The sequence below is a fragment of the Amyelois transitella genome, chromosome 4 (genome assembly GCF_032362555.1).
Source record: "Amyelois transitella isolate CPQ chromosome 4, ilAmyTran1.1, whole genome shotgun sequence".
Lineage (NCBI taxonomy): Eukaryota > Metazoa > Arthropoda > Insecta > Lepidoptera > Pyralidae > Amyelois > Amyelois transitella.
The window spans coordinates 8896621-8918312 of NC_083507.1; the positions used below are offsets into that span (position 1 = coordinate 8896621).

General features: G+C 34.3%; 1 protein-coding gene across 1 annotated transcript in view; it reads right to left on the reverse strand.

Moving 5' to 3' along the window:
• The window catches only part of LOC106136977 (heparan-sulfate 6-O-sulfotransferase 2), a 73474-nt gene that overhangs the window by 51298 nt on the left and 484 nt on the right, over positions 1–21692 (reverse strand). Inside the window, exon 2 of the mRNA XM_013337696.2 lies at positions 10083–10319. Within this exon, the coding sequence (XP_013193150.1) occupies positions 10083–10319 (237 nt within the window). The remainder of the gene's footprint in view (positions 1–10082; positions 10320–21692) is intronic.

Here is a 21692-nt window from a genome sequence, read left to right on the forward strand (position 1 = left end):
ATTAAAAGAACGCTTTACTCATAACGAGTTATACACATAGGAATACTTTGAGCTATAAATTGTGTCTTGATATAAAAAGGAATCCCCAGGTTACAGTATCTTCACGTTTCATTTAGATCAAAAACATGGCGAAAGGTGAAATAGAACGAATATAGGTGAAAGCCAAGACGGTAACCAGAAATAGACAAGTATTTCGCTGACACAAATTGTGTGTTGTAACATGATCTTTGCAGGAACTTCAAAATGTCAAGAGATTTTCTTTTACTTTACATTTCCAAATTTTGTAAACATTCCCAGACAAGCAAATCTTTTCATAACATAGCATTCTTGCTACGCTATGATTAAAACCATTTCTATACATATTGCGTAACTTAATAAAATGAAATGTTCAACAAAAAAAGTTGTTTCATTTAACTTGTTAATTTAGTATGGTATACTTATACTGCACGGTTCTGACAACTTTTTATCAATTAGGAAATACCAGGATAGTAGGTACAATGTCTAATTGGCACTATACTCGAATAGTTTCGAAATCAGTGACGAAATTTCAAGCTCCGGTATGGTATTCAACCACATATGCAGTAATTGACTAAAATTCTTAAACCCACATGCATGATATAGCTACGAGTACCTAAGAGAAAAAAAATTGGCACGACAGTAAGGAAGAAGGTTTTTGGTATACCTATTTGCCGTTTTATTCACACAAGTGAGGAATGAAATCAACTTTACGGATATTTAATTAATCAACACAAAATGATTAAACCATTTGAAAATTAAAAATGGGAATATCTGTTAAGTAGTAGGTAAAGTACTCGTTACACATACTAGATACAAAATCACGTCTATATCCCTTGCGGGGTAGGCAGAGACTTGAAATAACTGATAGGCCACGTTCAGCTGTTTGGCTTAATGATAGAATTGAGAATTGACAGGTTCCTAGCCAGTCGCCTAAAAGGAGAATCCCAAGTTTATAAGTTTATCCCTTAGTCGCCTTTTACGACATCCATGGGAAGGAGATGGAGTGGAGTACCTACTCGTTACAATTAAGGTAATTTAAATAATTCAAACAATCACCTCATCAAGTTTTAATTAATTACTATGTACGAAGTCCAATATCCAAACAAATCCCTTTCAGAAAGTATAATATACGGCAATATTCGAAGTTCGCTTTGAAGTATTCCGATTATTTGGCTTGTTTCGCAGAAATTATATGACGCGCATCGCAACAAACCGTAATATTCATTTTAATTAAAACTTTACAATAGCTATCCTTTGCCCGCGATATCATGACCGTGAGAATTGTATACATATAGGTAAGCTTAAAGTTTTACATATTAATATCTAAAGTGTTTATTGAAAGAATACTAGCCGTTGCCCGCGACTTCGTCCGGCTGAAATCTCTATAAATTTTAACTTATTATTCAGTTGTCTATTACTACAAAGTTAAATGAAATTTCGTTCAGTAGTTTTTGCGTCAAGAATAACAAACACACACACTCACATCCAGGTTTTTACAGTAACTTTTGCATTTATAATATGAAGCTGTTGCCAGCGACTGCGTACGTCTTAAATCTTTATTAATTTTAACTTATTATGGTATTCCAATGTCTACTTCAGCTATATTACTGCAACGTTACGTTCCTCATATCCACACGTCCATACATATTAAAAAACTTTCACATTAATAAGTAATTTCGCATTTATTTATAGTAGGATTTAATTTTCTTTATAGTATTTCAGCTAACTGCAGCTGTGGCAAACATATCATTATGACCTGTTCGGTGGTTTTAGTTAGGTTTAGTTAGGTTTGGTGGTTCCAACAAAGGAATTGAAGAATATAATAAAGCGTATTTAATATTATGTTATGCACATTTAAATTAGGGTTCTGGTCGGAATCCGTTTATCCTTTGTTGGGTTAGGGCCCGGCCAGCCATACGGTCTCGCGAAATATTTCTTAGTCGAGGTTCTTACTTCGTATGTTCATATGTTTTAAAAAAAATCAGCAAAATATGAATATCAACATAACTCGACATATTGAAATAGTAAGCCAAAAAAAATTTAGTACATATTATATATTAGAATGTAGCTTTTGAGCGCGAAAAGGAGCTTTGTTCCTTCCATAGGTTTTATCTGTCTCTGTGTCAAATATTATAAACCAACCCAGAAATTTTTGAGTTTACTCGTTACAATCAAATCGTTTCTCTTAATAATATTCGTATGTATGGAAAGTACTATGTGGATTCTAATGGGATAACAAAAATTAAAACCTTATATTTCAAATTCTTTTTAATATAAAAAAAAACGCTACGAAACATTTCCTGACGCGATATTCCACCCAGATTATGAAGTAATCTGCAACCTCTTATCTTGTAATAAAGCAACCTTTGATGTACTTACATGACATTTAGACAAACTACATAACTAATCTTATAATTAGTCATAGCATATAATATAACAATTCAAGAGCATAATGATGAATTTATCGTCCAACGCCAACAAGCGGTAATTACTCAATCTCTCAAATATATTGGACAAATCATCCATCATCTCGTGTTTTATGGTTCCATTAACCCAATTGTCATTATCATAGTGGTTGGGTGATAGCATTGGACATAACTTTCCTAACGCATTCTCTTCAAAATACGATAACAAGGAATCTGATATGTACATAGTAAAAAGGGGTTTATCTACTGGTATATAAAAAATATTAGTACTACCATTATACACAAGTACCTACATATATATAAAACACGTAAAGTCTGGAGGGGTAGCCAGAGTCTGCCAACTTTCTTGCATACTTCTCTTTCACTTCATCTTAGTACATTTAGCACTCTATTCACGCAAGCTTGTAGGTTCAGGGAACACTTGCCCTGACCTTTGTCAAAGCTGCGGCCTATCCATTTAACCTTTCTATTGCGACACGACGTTACTGATTTATATTCAAATAATCACATCTATATCCCTTGCGGGGTAGACAGAGCCGGCAGTCTTGAAAGACTAACAGGGCACGTTCAGCTGTTAGGCTTAATGATATAATTGAGATTCAAATAGTGACGTTACCGATGTGTTCAGTATATTCGTCTTGGTCTTCCCATTCCACATTCCATTCACATTCCCCTTGTATATATTCTCATAGTCAACCTGCTTACATTCAACTTCACCTCATGACTAAACCTTTGAAGGATTCCCAAACAACACCTACTAACAAGCTACATCAATTACTAATGAAATCGTATTTCGTTAATGTCCCAACAGCGGATATTTCGACCGTTCCCTTGGTGCAAATAAATATGTATGTACATTTAAGTCCGCTTAAGTCCGTTTCGGAAGGGACGAACTTAGTTGATACATGATCGTGTAAATGACAACAGAATCAGGAGTTTAGAAAAATTTGTTCCATAATATATTATATCATTGACCAAAAACATTTCTGAATGCTAGCGAGTAATCGTTGATAAAAGTAGTTTAGTCTAAAGAACCGAAATGAGAGTTCTTAATGTAACCGTAACACAAAGACGAATATGCATTACATATTTTATCTAATACTATCTCTGCTGATCATATAATCATTATTATTTTTACAATGTCATAGAAAACAATATGCACATACTAGTTATTTATCATATTACGAGTATAATACAAGATGTCTCAATGTTTTCCTACCAAATGATTTCAGCAAACATCAACAGCGTCATCCCACTTTAGAATGGCAGCTAACTGCCCTACATTCTTATCTATAAACAATACCATATACTAGGTGTAGGAGAGGTTTAGACAGAAACCGCATACGGTGTGAGCTAAACAAGCGAACGTTAAAATATTTACACTGCGGTTGAAAACGTGGCCTGGTTTCGAGCGCCCGGGTGTGCAGTGTACCGTACGCCTTTAAATATACAAGCACATTTGTATACTTTAAGCTTTTTAGGGTACGGACCCTTGAAGAGAAGGGTAGAGGTTTATAATAGCTACCTACGGAACGGACACTCAGCTTAGTTTTTATAACTGAAAGTAAAACAGCAGTTCAAATATGACTTCTAATTTATTCATTCACTAGCTGTTGCCCGCGACTTCGTTCGCGTAAATTTCAAGTTGAATCTTAATCATACAGTCAGATACAGACAGACAGACAAAAAATGTAAAAAAAAATCTCTATCCGTTTCAGTCAAAATATTAAATGTACAGACAAAATATTTTTACCGTTTTATTATAAGTAGTATTTTGATTTTCAGTTTTTTATAAAATAAAATACTCAAACAACACAAAAAAAAATATATTTAATAAAAAAAATATCTTGTTTTTGTTGGGGCTCGAACTTGGACCGCCAACTTAACAGTCTCACGGGCTAACCACTGGACCATCGAGGCTGTTGCGGTGGTGTCGAAATTAAAGTAGTCTACATACATATGGTCACGTCTATATCCCTTGCGGGGTAGACAGAGCCAACAGGCTTGAAAAGACTGAATGGCCACGTTCAACTATTTGGCTAAATGATAGAATTGAGATTCAAATAGTGATAGGTTGCTCGCCCATCGCCTAAAAAAGAATCCCAAGTTTTTAAGCCTATCCCTTAGACGCCTTAAAATTTATATGTTATAGGTATAATGCTGTCGTATAATGATAAATGACTTTGAATTTAAATTTCGTAACTTATTTGTAGGCAAACTCATGCCTTGACTTCATTAAAATGTCGATAACTTTTTTTTGGTGAACCGATTTTGATGAAACAAACTTTAAATGTTCTTCTGAGTTAAAACAAAGCAATTGGTGAAAGTTTGAAGTAAATCGGTTCAGAACTTTCGGAGATAATCGTGATCATACATACAGATAGACAGACAGACCGACAAGAAATTAAAAAAAAATATTTTTGCTTTCTATTATTAATTCTAAGTGTTCCTCTATCCATTTCAGTCAAAAATATTAAATGTACAGACAAAATATTTTTACTGTTTTATCTTGTAATTTTTTATGTCTTATCATAACTGGGCACGTCACAGGTATATTTCGTAACTTAAAACCTATCTATAAAATATTATTAAAACAAATAATATTTTTTTTACTATTTGTTAATTTGAGTTCTAAACATGTCATTTTCTGTTTTAACACTACCTATCATAACACTGATACCAAAGCATACTAGAACAAGCCTATAAATCATCAAATGCCACCTGTCAGGTAGTTAGGTGGATAAATCGACCTACGTAAGTACATACTATAGAAAATCGAGAAGTAAAATCTGCAAACTCATAACCGGTTACCACACGCCTACTTCAGCCCCCACACAATCTCCCAATCATTGGATTATTATAAATCTTTCCCGTAAAGTAAACAAGAGCTCGCCGAGTGCGATATGTCGGGCAATTTCCTGCGAACAATATTCTTTTTACATTAAAAGCCAGTTTCCAGTTTGTTTGTTAAAGATTTTCATCATTTTTTTATATTCTACAAACAACTGCTACGGTTTTTTATCAGCGAAAAAATTTCTGTTTATAATGATAACATTAAAATTTTAATAATTTCCTCACACAACAAAAGTAGTTTGACTAAGTGTAATTAATAACACAATGTTGACTATATATCCAAACTTTTTGTGAAATTCTGTCTATCTGATGAGATTTCACCACCATTGCTGGACCAATTTTTATTAAAATGGCTTTTTTTAATTACCCGAGGCATAGGCTACAATGGAAAATCCCACGGTAATAATATCTAGGTACAATTTGTGTGCATACATATTCTACCTTTTAAGGCGTCAGAATAGACTTTTTCTTTTTAATCAGCAGCTTAACTTACTTTTATTCAAAGAATAATAACTATTCAAGTCCTGCAATATATTACGTAACATTATCAAAACATCTTAATAGGAACAACATACAATTTCAAAATCAAGAATGGTCTCATTGATAACAGGAATTCCGGCTGAATGAACGCCGTTCTCATTGCAATACGTGATGTAGGGTTACCGACTGTGGGGAGAAAAACCAAACCCAATATAATTTTTGGTCTGAAGACTCTAAGAGGTTCTACATCGATCTTTTTGATTCTTCATCAATGACGTTTTTCCTCGTCGCCTTCTGTTTCGCCTACAGTTTCGAATAGATTACGACGGTTACATTTTTCCGACAGTAATTACGTTGGTTCACTGAACAGACATTCTGAAGAGAGATAGAAAGTGAAGAGCTACAAAATAAGCGAGCTTATTATGATATTTACAAATTAACTTTCGTGAATTTCATAAGAAGATTGGAAGCCCTAGTGACGATGCATCGATCGACCATCGACCTGCGCGTGCGCCTTCGAATGAATGAAACCTATATCTTTATTATCATAAAGTAGTACTATCAATGTACCGAGTTTCATCGGCCGCTATAGTTCTTCATTATTGAATGAATGAATGCTTTATTTGTGAGAAACAGTTATAAGAGGTGTTAATAATAGAAATCTTTTTATAACTTGTACTATGGACTAAACAAACGTACCTTGATCAAATCGTGGACGTCCTGACGAAAGGTCAGGTCGAGAGTAGCCAAAACCGACGAGCTTGCATGAAGAGAATTAAGAGTATGAATGTTGATGAAACAAAAAAAATATGTTGGATGTATGGATCGTAGCAAGTGCAAAGATGTAGGCTCTGCCTTTCCCTCAGGGAAAAAGCGTGATTTATGCATGTAACCATGACTAAAACACATACAGTACACATACAGGCAACTGAATATATAATCAAGATCCAAGCCAGGTTAGTTTCCACTGCAGGGTTGCGGATTCAGAACAGAGTTGTGGGTACCCACTCATGGATCGTAGACAAAGACGAACCCTGAGCTCCTCTCCTAAGTGGGTGAAGACGCAACAGGGACTAAATCCAGGATGATGAGTATATTTTAAACAATATTTTAACAAAGCGTTCGAGGTCTTACTTATGTCGTGCCATCACTTTCATGTCATTTATATGCGGTCGAATAGGACGATTGCAAACAGTTTTCTTGATTTTACTTTTTTGAAATTTTAGCAAAAAAATATACTACCTAATATTATAAAAGTGAAAGTTTGTAAAAAAAGAGGAAGTACGATTTATATTTTTATTGCTCAGTGCATAAGAATATAATCGCACATTCAGCAGATTACATTGGTGCTATCTCATCAAAATTAAAAATGTTATTCTTTACAGAAATACATAGTCTATGTTACGATCGAATGACGAATGATGTAATTTTTCCTAATCACACACATTTCAAGTTCGTTAACCTTCCTGATAACGAGACTACCAAGTTGGGAAACTTGTATGTTCAATAAAAAACTTTCTGTTGGACATCAGCACAAAACATTAACTTTTATGTAAGCATTACATATCATTTTGCCGAAACTTCGATATCGAAAAACCATCACATTTGTACGATCATCGAATATGCACATATTTATGATGTTTACAAATTCGCATTTTATTCATAAAACTATGTGAACTCAAGTCCTTCAAATATATTTAACTTCAAATACATTTCGTTTTTATTATAATAAAAGCGAAATGTTGAAAAACATTGCGTTGTAATATGAATATAGAACTTTGGAGAACGTAAGCATAATGTATATAAAAGTGGAAACGATATTTTTCCACGCCGTCCAACGATAATGCATAAAAATCTCTCGTGTGGAGAATAAAAATACGCCGATTGCTTGTTCTATTTTCCATAGAGAGTTATGACGGACGATACAAAATCTTTTTCTCATAAATACATGTGAATGTTACACATATTTCGTGACCGGAAGGTAAGTAAAAGGTGCAATTTATACGAATTTACATATAAATAGGCTACATTATTGGATCTGTTATTGGGACAGGCTGGTTTATTACGTTTTGTCCCGTGTTACATCGTACATTTGGATAGAAATTACATGAATAATTTATAACTCCCATGGACATGTGGTGAACTACTTATTTAATTACATCAATATTCCAGAAAATAAGATTGATGGAGTTTAATTTACAAATTAAGCTACATCTTGCTTGTTCTGCCGATTGTGACAGTAGTTAAAGCGTAAAAATATTGAACATTTTCGACCGGACCTAAATATAAGTCCTTTATAAGACATATTTTATAGGTATATGAAAAAAACATCAGGAATTCTCGGGAAATATAATGCATTTATAATTTCATCCAATATCGTGTCCAAAAAGGATGATCGCATCTTGGAAGAAAAAAACCCCACCTTGGTGATCTAAAGGAGACAAACAAATAGGCTACCGTTCCCTACCTTATCAGCACCATCGCGGAAGATAGTCGTAAATTTGTTAAAAAGTACATTAACTTTTTTATGAACTGACAGTTTTTTTTTATGAATAAGATAAATTAGATTGTTGCCGACTTGGAAAAATGAGGATTTTATAAATAAGGTAAATGTTCGCGTTTTTTAAACTAATTTGAAGTCTGTAAGATTTATCCTACAAAAATATTTGTTCAAATTATAGATAACTTGTGAGAGTTTATCTTCGTTATCGTGTGACTTTGATTATACATATACTCGTATTACAATGGATAATACCGATAATGACATAATTACTAATCTTACCAAACACATATTGTTTCGTAATAGAATAATTAAAAAAATTAATAACGATGATAATGGTTAAAAGACCTCACAAGAAACGGCATGGCCACAGAGCATGGCGGATGGCAGAGCAGGTCATTCAATGCTCTGTGGGCATGACAGTTCATTTTGAGCGACTTTATTGAGCCAAGTCACATCACGTGCACACTTTAATAGCCACCTCGAGATCCTGACAAGGAGTTAAATGACAAATAGAGTAATCAGGCTTCATAAAAAAAATTCTCTCTATAAAAATTGTCTATCTGTATATTCACGAATCACGAAAAAACTTGGGTTTCATTATTCATTAGCACCATGGAGCACAAAGCTCTGCTTATTCTGAACTATGCAACTAAACAAGCGTTAAGGATGGTGATACCTCATTTCAACGTTCTTTTTAGTTCAAGAAGAATTACAACAATACCACAGAATACTTAAAGTACGAAAAAAAATTTGACACGTATAGATAAATATCGCTCAAAACTATTCAACGTGTAAGTGTAATTATGAAAAGTGTAAGATCTATTCGTTTCTAAGCTCCATGCGCCTTCGCATGTCTTCCACGTCCCTACGAGATTTTTCATGGAGATTTTCACGTTTAAAATTGATAGAAGAGGATTCGTCTTTTGGCCCCTTTGATCTCAGTCGACGCCGGGGAACAAAGGCGACACTTCGCAAGGAAAAGCCAGATATTCGAGTCGAGAGGGATTTGTATGCATTTTTTCCTTTTAAGCCGTCTAGACGGGAAGGGTTAATGTATAGTAATTTAAAGCGAAACTTTGACTTTTTACATTTAATAAAATGGAATTCATCTCAATATTATTGAAAAAATATACAGGTATATAATATACATTCCATAAGTTGCAAAGTTTATTCATTAAGTTACAAAAGTACTAAGCCAATAAAGCTACGCTTCACAACATAATATGTAAATTCGTATGTAACATGACATCTCTTTGGAAATTCTCATCAAGCGTAGATTATTAATATCCATAGCTTCTGGTAAATAACATATTTTAAACTACAGCGTTAAACGAAAAGAGAATTAGATGGATTTATATCAAAGGGTGAATGAGATTTTTCCGGAAATGGGAAAAGTTGGGGAACTCATTGTCTCAAGTAAATGATTCAAAGTTGAATAAATTTTGTTTATACTGGATGCCCTTTGATGCCAGTTTTAATACTGTCATTTTATTACGTTTTAGAGTGAATCGTTAAAAGTACTTCACGAACTTCAAACATGAGAAATAGTCCGTAATAGGACGCAACTTACTGAATAAGTTTTTAACACTACAACACGAAGTTCGGCCTGTCTGCCTGTGTAATCATAACTTGGATATTAGCAACTTTTAACCGTCGTCCTTGTAATCCATAACTAAGAGAGAAATGCTGCCCAGCATAAGAGGCGCGTGGCCCCAATTTTGGGCTTTAAAGAAATATTTTTTGTGTTTATTATCTTTATAAATACACTGTTTTTTATGAACCAAAAAAAGATCCTAACTCACCTTTAAATCCAAGTCCATGACTAGATGCTTCCCAAACGATGTCCCACCGGTCTTCTGTATGTGCAAGAAGACCATGACGTCGTGAGCGTTGAGGTCGAACCTGAAGTCATCGTGGAGGACCTCGTCGTAAGACAGGCCTGGCTGGACGATGACGTCAGGCAGAGGTCTACCAGGGGCTTCTGCGTACGTGAGAGCCATGGACTCGGAAACACGCTCCCGCGCTGATAGGGCGCACACCTGGTAATAAATAAACTATTTAATCTAAATAGTATAAAAGAAGACACTGATTGAGCGATTGACTGACATGCCAGTATCAACGCACATTCCAAACCAATCTTGACTGATAATTTGGCATGTGGTTCCACGTGTGATCGGCATTCTAGGGTTACTTATTTTCCGGAATTCCCGCGGAAGGGAATATTGATTGGATTTTTCGCTTTATGATGACTAGATGATTATATGCCCGCGGCATTGTGGACGTACTGTTGTATTTTTTTAATAACATTAATTTTGTGTCTTGTGGTTCCCGGCACTTCAGAATAGGAAAATACTAGTTAAATAACCAGGGTAAATAATTAGTTGTTAAATAAGGTTCTAGCTGAAAAATAAAGTAACCGTTTGCTCATCTCTTTTGTCAGTGCATACAACTGTAAAATGTAAATGTCTGTTCTGAAATTAGTTATATAAGACACAGCAACACAACTCGCCACTGTTGCCTGACCAGCAACACAAACAAGTCGTAAAACACTCATCAACGCTCTGTCCATTGTCCCTCCCCACATTCCTATTAGAAACAACAGAAGGCCTAATCGATAAGCGTAATAGGTTTTATGACATACGCTTGCGACCTTTCCAGTCGTTACGATAAAGCCATGTCATCTCAGATCGATAAGACCTAAATTATTCATTACCATCTTTCACTTTACGTCTGCAGCAAGTAAAATATTTTAAAATAGCTCTCCCCTTGTCGCGAGAGTGATTCACTCCCCAATATATACAAATATATGGCACCCTAGGGATCGTGAAGCGTTGACTCATAGCCTGTCAATAGCAAATTCTCCTGCCAAGCGCCCTTCTAATAAGACCCCATAATCAAAAATAAAGACACCACAGATCTGATACTTTAAGCTCTGCTCGACTAACTTTTGTATTAAAATAATGACACAGGGCTATTTTCAACCCGTAAAAATACTGACCTTTTGGTATTCAAGTTCAGCTCAAGATATTTGTATAAATAAACAACTTACATTATGGTACAACTTAAATTAGGAACATATTATTACACGAATATATTGTTTTGTACAAAAGTTCAACACCTACATGAAAAAATTAATGAATGATTTATTTTGTGCCTGCGCCAGAGAATGTACTCAGTAGTTATCCCTCTAAACTCTGCATATTTTATGTCATAATCGAAAGGCGCCGAGGGGTAAATAGACACTTCCTTACAGCCCTATTATTAAGTAATCAGTCTCGAAAATCCAGATGACTTATGACAATAGCTTTCAAAATTAACCTCGACCCCGGGGTGGAAATCTGAATTTCAAAAAGAGAGCATTCATTTATTAGAAGATTTAAATATCGCTGTCCGATTAAGTGGTTTTGTGAAAAATATAAAAGAAAAATCTCCGAGACCACTTTCATTAAACCTAGAAAACCGACTATTCTAGATAAAGAACCGAGAGGGTTTTACGAGTGAGTAATGGTCGAGACGTCAACGGATAAAGTGCAAAATTAACAGCAAATTTTGCATTAGTTAGGTACTATTATAATAAACATAGATTTGATATTTGCAATGAATATTTCAGTTAAATACTACATTCCTAGTAAATTGCAATTTTTGTTTTCATTCATAATCTTTGGCATTGTAACATTTGAATGTCAAAAACATTTATTGAGTGTATTAAATTCAGACAGACGCAATATTTGCTTGCTTCCAATTTTTTTATTATATTTTCTCCGCAACATTTCCCGATACTAATGCTATGGTCAAGGCCTTGCGTTTAGTTTCCATATCTAAAAAATTAAACGCAACATTTGAAATCAAACGAAAAGTAGGTAGAGTACACGTTTACAAAATATTAAATCCAGGAAACGGAGGAAATGGCGTAGGTTAAGAGGGTGACGAGATAAAGCGCCTCCGCTTGTTTGTCCGCCTAATGAAGTGCGGCGCCCTTCGCCATTAACATACAGTTACAATCGTGTGCACTCGACGATGAGGTGGCCACGTTGTAAGTGCACTAAAGAGATTTTAACTTTCATTAGTATTTTAATTACTCAATACAGCATATTTTGGCTGCCGTTATTATTATTAGATGATTTTTCAGGTCGGCTTGCCTGCCTTAAGATTTTTTCAGCGAGTGATTGCAACCCAAAGCTTAGATAAAAATGTTGATTGAATGTAATCCCGATAAATGTAATAACAATAAACCAGAAATATGGTTTTGCAAATAAACAGTTTAATTAAACACACATCAATAACAAACAACAAAAGAAAATCACTGTTTCCTCCTGGAAGCGATTTAAAGATTTTAAACCGATATTCGTATTATTTTTATCTGTTAACTAATATATTGTACAAACCAATAAGGAAAGTGTTATTTCAATACTTAAATACTCAAATCGACATAGTATTCTTCTGAATTCAACCCTTTAAGGAAACTAAATTCGATTTATCTTCCCAAAGGAGGGAGGAATTCCAATGAGGGGTATAAGCACTAATCCAATGGCGGCCAATTACAGCAGATCCGATTGCCAGGGACAGCTGGCTCGTGCATCAGAAGTAGTGATTATCGAATTACGCGCTAATTGAGAGTCAATGGAATACTGATGATCGAAAGTACAGATCGATTTCATTCACAAAGATATGATTTATCTTTTTCTTTGCCTACTTCATAAACTAGACTAATATTTTTTAATCGAAAACTCTGTCATTTGGGTGTTTGCAACTGATATAGTCGCTAAACTTGAGTTTTTTTGCATAAAAGCACAGGTTCTAATCCAACTTCGGCCATGTACTAATGATTAAGTTATGTACATTACTTTGAATACTAACTGATGCTTTTACTTCAGGCAACTGAAGAAAAATAAAAGTTGATCGTGTGTTTCTTTGCAGGCGACAGTACATGACAAGAAATCAAGCAATGTGTGATCGTTGATCTCGTATATTTAACGTATATTGTGATATTGATACCACATTGCGAACACGATCTGGCGCCAGAGGTGAGGCGAGCAAGACATTTGAGTATCCAAAGGGCATATTATTATAAGGCTTATTTATCGGAAGATTAATTTTTGTCCATGGCTCTACCTACATAAAATGAACTTCACAATGTCGTTTTCTGCTATGCGAGTAGGAAATTTAGAAGTATTTTCCCAACACAACTATTTTAAATTACATTCCCTAATGACATGTCTTTGTTTTTGTACGTTCAAAAGTAGCTTAGTCGATTCCCAAATAGACTAACTAAACGACGACCAGCATCAATCATCGCGCACTATTGGAAACAGACTGTATTCCTCAGCAGTATTTACGTAAATCCCTTGTGTCTACTGCACTCTATTCTTAGTGACGAAACATGGCGTGTCTCGTAGGTCTAATTAAACCGAAGTCAATATCCTGCTTCTGCGGTTGGCATTATTACACTAAAGTCATATATGCGTAAAACAGGGAAAGTACAGAACTGTCTTGCTATTAAAATATAAATGTAATTGACATGTAAATTTTTAATCTAAAATTGGGATATAATAATCTGTCTGTAAACAAATATTAATGTTCACTCCACTTCCTATAAATTTCTACATCTCTAATTGAGCTTATACTAATATTTAAACTAAATTTTAAAAATAAATTAAATTTAAACCCTTTTAATTTTGTGCATTAAATTTCTAACCTATCACTTTACTTTTTGTTCCTAAAGCTAAAGGTCGTATTAAAACCTTTCAAAAAACTAAATGAAAAAAGTATAGGATATATTTTTTTCAGTGATTCAGAAAGATTTTCATTCATTAATAAATAAGTTGTGTTCCTGTTCCCGTAATGTTATTTATCAAAAAGAAAGATGGAAGGTCATGTTCAAATAAAGTTTTGCTTTCAAGAAAAATAGATACGTAGGTTAGAAAAACTTTACTTAGCCAATAAATAAACACAAGCGTGGAGGGTAGGTGTGGTTTTGCTGGAGGAATATACTTCTGCCTCTTATTGTTCTGTATCATTTCATACTTTATCTATATACCTATGACGCTTTTATTCATAACGCTGACGCGTTAATAACTTTGTTAACTAAATAGGGAAATAGGCATACGGCTTACTTTATAGAAACCGTCGATTATAAGCAATAATTGCATTGCCAGTAACTATTTCAGACAAAAGGTACTTAAGACTAGCTCCGTTTTAATAAATATTGAAAATATTATTTTATAGATAACATTTTTCACTTATTATTATTTAGTGAGGTTTTATAAGTTAGGTTCCCCTGCAAAGGTTGCGGAGGTCACACGTGAGACGTTTCGCGTATAGAGCTGGATACCAATCCAGGATTATGGTCTAAAGGCGCACTCCGAGTTTTCTAGAAAGGTGAGAATGTATTTATTAATATTTCAATTAATCAATGCCGTGTGGTACCCGGCCTTTTAGAATATGACGACCACTCCATTTCTTTCCCATGGATGTTATAAAAGGCGACCAAGACAAAAACTAATATTTTTTAAGGCAATGAGTTAGCAGCTTGTCTCTATTTGAATCTAAACTCTATCATTAAGACATACAGCTGTAAAGGGGACTTTCAGACTTTGCGAGACTGTTGGCTCTGTCTACCACGTAAGGGATAAAGACGTGATTACGTATGTATGTATGATATATTTTAATCATGTTTCTTAATCTCTCACCCTTAGGGAGAAAGCAGTCGGTTGAATTAGCGGGAAAATGAGGTTTCGTCATATAATTTCCATATCAAATTCTGTTGGTACATAACCCTCTGTGCGCTTTTTATACTTGCAATTGGCCGGTTTCAGCTAATCAGATTAGCTTTCCACGAAGCGAACACAGGTCAAGGCCGAAATATTCAACGCAGCTCGTTAAATTCCATTTTAGTATTTAATAAATAGCAACATAAATGTGATTATCGCGTGTTCACAACGCAAATACGCCTCAATGAATTGACGTCGACTTATCGTAAAAAGCCGATTTAATACTGAATCGATTCAGTCAAAATAAAGATCGTTTCATTGGGCTAAAATTTAAAATTAGACATTGACAGATCAACTTAAGTTCTGTAATGAAACCCTATAACTCTGGGTTTTGTTCAATTATGTAATTTACAAAACACAAAGTACCTACAACAGATCAGGAAATTTTTAATGCATGTTCCACTTTTTAAATCATTGCTTGAACAAAAAAAAGGCGTCACCATCATTTTAAAACTTTGATGTCCACACCGAAATCACATGAAGTAATTTAAAAAATACTATTTGAACTAAAGCACTGGACTGCACACGATTTGATTTCAAATGAAAACCCTTTCCTTTCTTAAAGCAAAATAAAAAAGGTTCCTAATCCCCAATCCTACTTTATCATTTCCAACGCCGCCATCCAAATTGAAAGTCGTTTTTCGGTTCCGTTCCGATATAAGCATTATTTTATTTCGTTATGAAGTTAATATTTACCGTTTCCGCACGGGACCCTCGCTCGCAATATTTTCTTAATCCTCCATCCCAGCTGTCAGAATGTAATGATAAACAGCCAGCGTTTCACGTTGCTCGCTATTTATTGGTGTATCTTGTCTTTTACCGTAAATTAATTGTAAAAATGCCAATAATAACCGCGTATTACTTTTATTGATGACAGAGCAAGAGTTGTTTTTTTATGTAATCAATTGAATGTCGAATTATAATGTTGTGTTTTAAAAATGTCATCTTGGAGTTATAAAATTTTTTCAAGTCATAATATGCTACAAATTACGATACTCCAAGATTCTAGAACTTAAATGCAGAACTAGGAATTATAAAATGAACCATGTTATTTGTACGAGTATCATTAGTACCTGGGTGGCTGAGCTAAGAAAATAAATCTATCCTTGTCGAGTCGAACCCCGGTCCTGCGACGTGAACGAAGGCGGAAAAACCTATGGCTCTAACCGCGCTACCAGTAACGCTGTCGCGGCGCAAAAATTATCGATCTCTAGCGACCATTTTATATATAGGAGAATGATTCTAGGTGAAAATTTGGGAAAATGAATTTTCCCTGACATGTGACCCAGGCAAATCGACTTTTTACGCCCATATATACGTTTACGAACCTATATTACAACGAAATCGATGAAGCCATATTGATGAAGAAATATTATATTGTATTGATATGAAGAAATACATAGAATACAATCTACTAATTATGGTATGACACACACACAAATAAATTAACTAAGATCTCAACAATTCTGAGTTATAATGCGTAAAGTATGTAAAATTTTATCAACAATATGCTCCGTAAATAATAAATTTGTATCACAACATTACTGGTTTATCTCTGCACTCTCAGTTTTTTAATACTTTAAGCAAAACTATGCAAAACTGGACGTCAGCAAGGATGTAGAGGCGTCGATTAGAATGCGAATGGAACTTAATTGCAGATAAAATATACGTGGGAAGTTGCACTACTGTCGCCGGCAAAAAGAGAATTTACATTTAATTGGATAAAATTATCAGAGTCTATTTTAATAAACAAAAAATTTTGTATTCCCATGCAATTCTTAAGCGGAGATGCGGGCGAAAGCTAAAAGAAGAAAACTTATATAATCGATTCTTATAGCTTCTTACATATACATACATATAATGACGTCTATAGCCCTTGCGGGCTAGACAGAGCCGGCATTCTTGAAAACACCGAAAGGTTCTAAGCCCATCGCCTAAAAGAAGAATGCAATGTTTATAAGCCTATCCCTTAGTCGCCGAGCTGGAATGAAACTATACTTTATTAAAAAATTTCAACGGATGAAAATACCAAAAGAGAGAGGAACAAAGTATAACCCACTGAACTCCACCGACAGAAACTAACACCCTAAACAAGTATGAATAGTGTAAAGAATAGTAATAAATGGGTCATAATTGTTTCTCAAAAAGGTCACAAAATTATTATTCCGGCCCCTTTATAAATCCAAAAAGATTTCGACTCACCATAATGCGCATATTGGTAGTCCAAAGTTATAACGGAGCAAAATTATGAATTTGATTGTTTTGAGTAGATAGTTTTATTAGGCGTATCAAACCAGGTGTTATCCTGTACATTATAGATTCCACTCGCATTTGTGCGACACAGCGCAGACAACCGGACTGAGCCATATGTGGGCAGTGGGCATTGGCACAAAATCATGAGGTTACAAAATTTACACCATAAATAGGTAACATCATACCAGGATTGCTATTATTTACATCCATACATACATATGGTCACCTCTATATCCCTTGTGGGGTAGACAGAGCCAACTGACTTGAAAAGACTGATAGGCCACGTTCAGCTATTTGGCTTAATGATACAATTGAGATTCAAATAGTATTTACTTGGCGTCTTATTTAAAAATAGCAAAGTTAAGTTCCATAGGTATAAGAAGGTACGAGTAGGTGTAGGATGAGATTTGATAAATGAAAAAATAGCATAGTTAGACGGAGATATTATCTCCGTAATACGGTGAAATTTATGCAAGTTGCGCAATCTATATTCACCATGTAAAGTTCTTATTCTGTGTTTCGTTAGTTTTAGTCACAGCGTGGGCCGTGGGATGTATGCGCGTGCAAAAGATGCAATTTCCTTGTCGCACACTCGCTGTTAAAATGTTAAACATGAAGCGACTTTTAAGAGAATTTTTAACATTATTTATCTTTACCTATAAATATATATAAAAATCTGTTCCGTTACTGAGTGACCATCAGACAACGCACATTCAAAACCGCTGGGTGTAGAGATTTTTTTGACTGTTTCAAAATTCAGTATGACTGATGTAACGGTTTAACTTTCTCGCTACTACTCGTAGTATATATCTTTGTAATATCTTTATTGCATAGAAATTTACACAGTAACAAGAAAATAGTACATAGTTATAAAAGAAACAAGTCACTATATTTGAAGTACCTTTATGTTTAATTCGCGATGAATTTTTCGTATTAGATATGCCCCGCATAAAAGGATATTACCATCCATCTGTTAGTTCAATATAGTTCATTGAGTCATTTCTTTTACAATTTATTAAATTCTAGAATATAAACAAAAATATTGCAAAGGTTTTACCCGTTTTACCTTTTTAAACTGAAAATGTACTCGTATCATTTTGTGCTCTGACTTGCGTGAAAATCGTAGTCGTGTTTAGCGGTTTTTACAATCGACATTTAAAGAAAGTGAATTATACTGACAAGACTTAAACAAGCGATAGGTACTTCTAAACAAGACTCAGTACGCAAACCAAGCAAAAATTATAATTTTTCAGGTACAAAAAGCATACTTAGCGTCTCAACGAGTTACGAAAAAGTTAAAATTAATTCAAATTTTATTTTCCTTGAGAAAACACTCGCGTCGCTACTCAAGGTCACATTTCTCGTCAGCTTCCTTTTTATCTGAATTTTATATTTTCCCCACTCAAGAAAATGTCAAGAACTTATATTTGTTATGAATTTTCATTAGCATTAGCAAAAGACAGGTCAAAGTTAGAAGAGTAATCGTTTTACTGAACTTTTTTTGTGTATAAATAGAAATCAATAATAATCTTGGAGATATTGTAAAAATTCCCCTGAATATTTAAAATTGATTTGACTTTGAATTAGCAAGCTGCCACTTGTGAATCTATCGTTAAGCCATTTAGCTAAACTACGACTACGACTACTGGCTCTATCTAACTCGTAATGGATAAATTACGCGTGTGTGTCTTTCTACTCTAATAAGGATGTTTCATATGTCCGTCGTCAGCCTAAGTATACACATGTCGCAGCCAAAATTTCCTAGTCTCAGGAGAAAAATAAAGGATCCAAACTTTTCCATGAGGATAATAAAACAGTCGCAACAAATATCAAGGTCCGTGTTTGTCACAGAAACTGTAGCCACCCCAAACTCTCCGCCATGTTGGAAACATTGCCAATATAAAGAACAGGTACCGACAACAGCTCCGTATAAGGTGTGAGCAATTCTTATTTTTGCCCGATTTTGAATACAATAAGACAAAAACCAAATTTCTTATAGCATAACTAATGCCAAGCAACAAAATTATACCGAAACCTGGTCATGCGAGCAGGAATACGTAGATTTGATTTTGTTTTGTAGAGATTTATTTTCCTATCAACTTTATCTAGATTAATAAAAAAAATATTTTTACAATTTGCGTGTATTGTTTCTTGTAGACTACAGTACAGTACTTTTAAAACTTTTAAACTCTATGGAAGGAAAAGGAGGAGACTTTTGCCCATAAGTGGAACACATCAACAGGCTAAAAACAGTAGTGAACTAAAAAATTGTATTGCGCTTTGTCTGCCTCCACCGTTTGGAGGTCTAATGTAAATAGGTAATTCTACATCTGCGGCCGACTTAATTGCCTGGATAAGAACGCCTACGTGCTCATTAACGCTTCTAACTTGCTCTGAAAACCAGGTACCGACAGTAGTTTTTACACGATTCCCCAAATGGAATGATATGTTTCAAACGTGTTTCAAAGTACGTAAGTTTAAATATTCAATTTAAACTGTTGGTAAATATGAGGTCGAATGAATTGTGTCCAAGATAGCCCATGGTATATTAGTTCGTCAAACAATGAAATCCCGATATGATGATGAACGGGTTCACAAACGTTGAACAAGATATAAGAGTGCTGGTGGAAATGTGGAATGTAATCACCACCTGAATGTATAATCAGATATGTTAATGTCCAGTGCAGATTTCTTCATACTGTTTTCCTTCACCATAAAGAATCAACTAGCAACCTCACTAATGTAAGTTACTCAGAAAGAAGTCATTAGTACAGTACATACTGTCAACCTCTTATCAAGTTACACTAAATGCACTCTATTAATGTGTTCTTGTAATTGAAAAAAGGCGAATTTGGGTTTATTGGGTAGGCTGTAATGATGATGAATGTACATGTTCACTTTAGAAAAGACTGTTAGTTTGTTTATATGACTGCATGTACAAATATGTTATGAACTACATGCTTACTGACAAATAATAAAATTGTCTTAATGTCATTCTTTTTTTATAAATACAGTCAAAAGGAGAGATACACAAAGCAAGAAAATGATTATGTTACTAAGGCAATAACAATGATCACTTGACCCCTGGTTCGATTTGTGGCCGGGGTATGATTAAATCCTTCATATTATTATACTATAGGTAAACTTACAGGCTAAGTACTTCGCAATATGGGCTATATATCAAAACAGACCATGGTCTGTTCAGGAATTGTTATCACAGTATGCCTCAATACAACCATGTCTACCTCCTCACACCTACAATTTAGTACATACAGCACTGACATAGCTTAATAGTTACTGATATAGTGAGTTACACTATGTCTAAAACTCAATAAAGAAAATAAAAAGAATCTACTGGTAGATGTTTCATCGAGATATTTATCAAACCTAATTGTAATTTTTTACTGCTATCATGTCATCTTAAAATATACATAATATCTACATACACACATACATACAGACACGTCTATATCCTTTGCGGGCTAGACAGAGCCAACAGTCTTGAAAAGACTGATAGGCCACATTCAGCTATTCGGCTTTAAGATAGAATTAAGATTCAAATAGTGACAGATTGCTAGCCCATCGCCTAAAAGAAGAATCCCAAGTTTATAAGCCTTTTACGACATCCATGGGAATGTTTTTTATATTGGTGCGGGGACCACACTGCACAAATATATCTATCTTAATTATTAATCCAGTACACCGAGCAAACTGACTGTCCTTTCAGTCTGGAAGAAACTGATAGTCAACTGGATGATAGAATGTGTGCTACCATGTAAATATGAATATTATAATTGTTTTACAGTGGTAACTTATATGACGAAACTGATAAAATATATTCTGCTCACAAATCCCCAACATGACCACAAATTGAAAATCATTTTTGTTACATGTTGTTTGAAAACAAAAAAGTTTGTGGATTTCAAGCTCATAATTAAAGCCAAAGCTACAAATTATCAGCAGTGCCTGGCTTGAGGAAGCAGTAATGATGATACCAAAGTTGAACCTCAAGCAATCTTTGAGAAATATAATATACAGAACATTTGCAGATAATAGTTTTTATTAACAGTAAGCAAAGTATCTGTTAAGAGACTATCAGTTAACTAACAATAGTTTGCATACAAATTTTTGTTAAACATAATTATTTATAATAAGAAAAATTTTGATCTTCCAAATCTCCAACACACAATGTATTCATGGGTTATGTGCAGTATTGAGTAGGAAGATTGCAATCCAATTTCTTCAGATAAGGGGCTATGAAGTAAAAGATAAAATTGTAAATAATAATTGTATGTCATAATTAGATAGGTACTTGAAAAATCTACATAATCTAATCTATTACAGACCTACTTATCTTTGTTTGTTTATTCAACTATAGCTGTATAACCT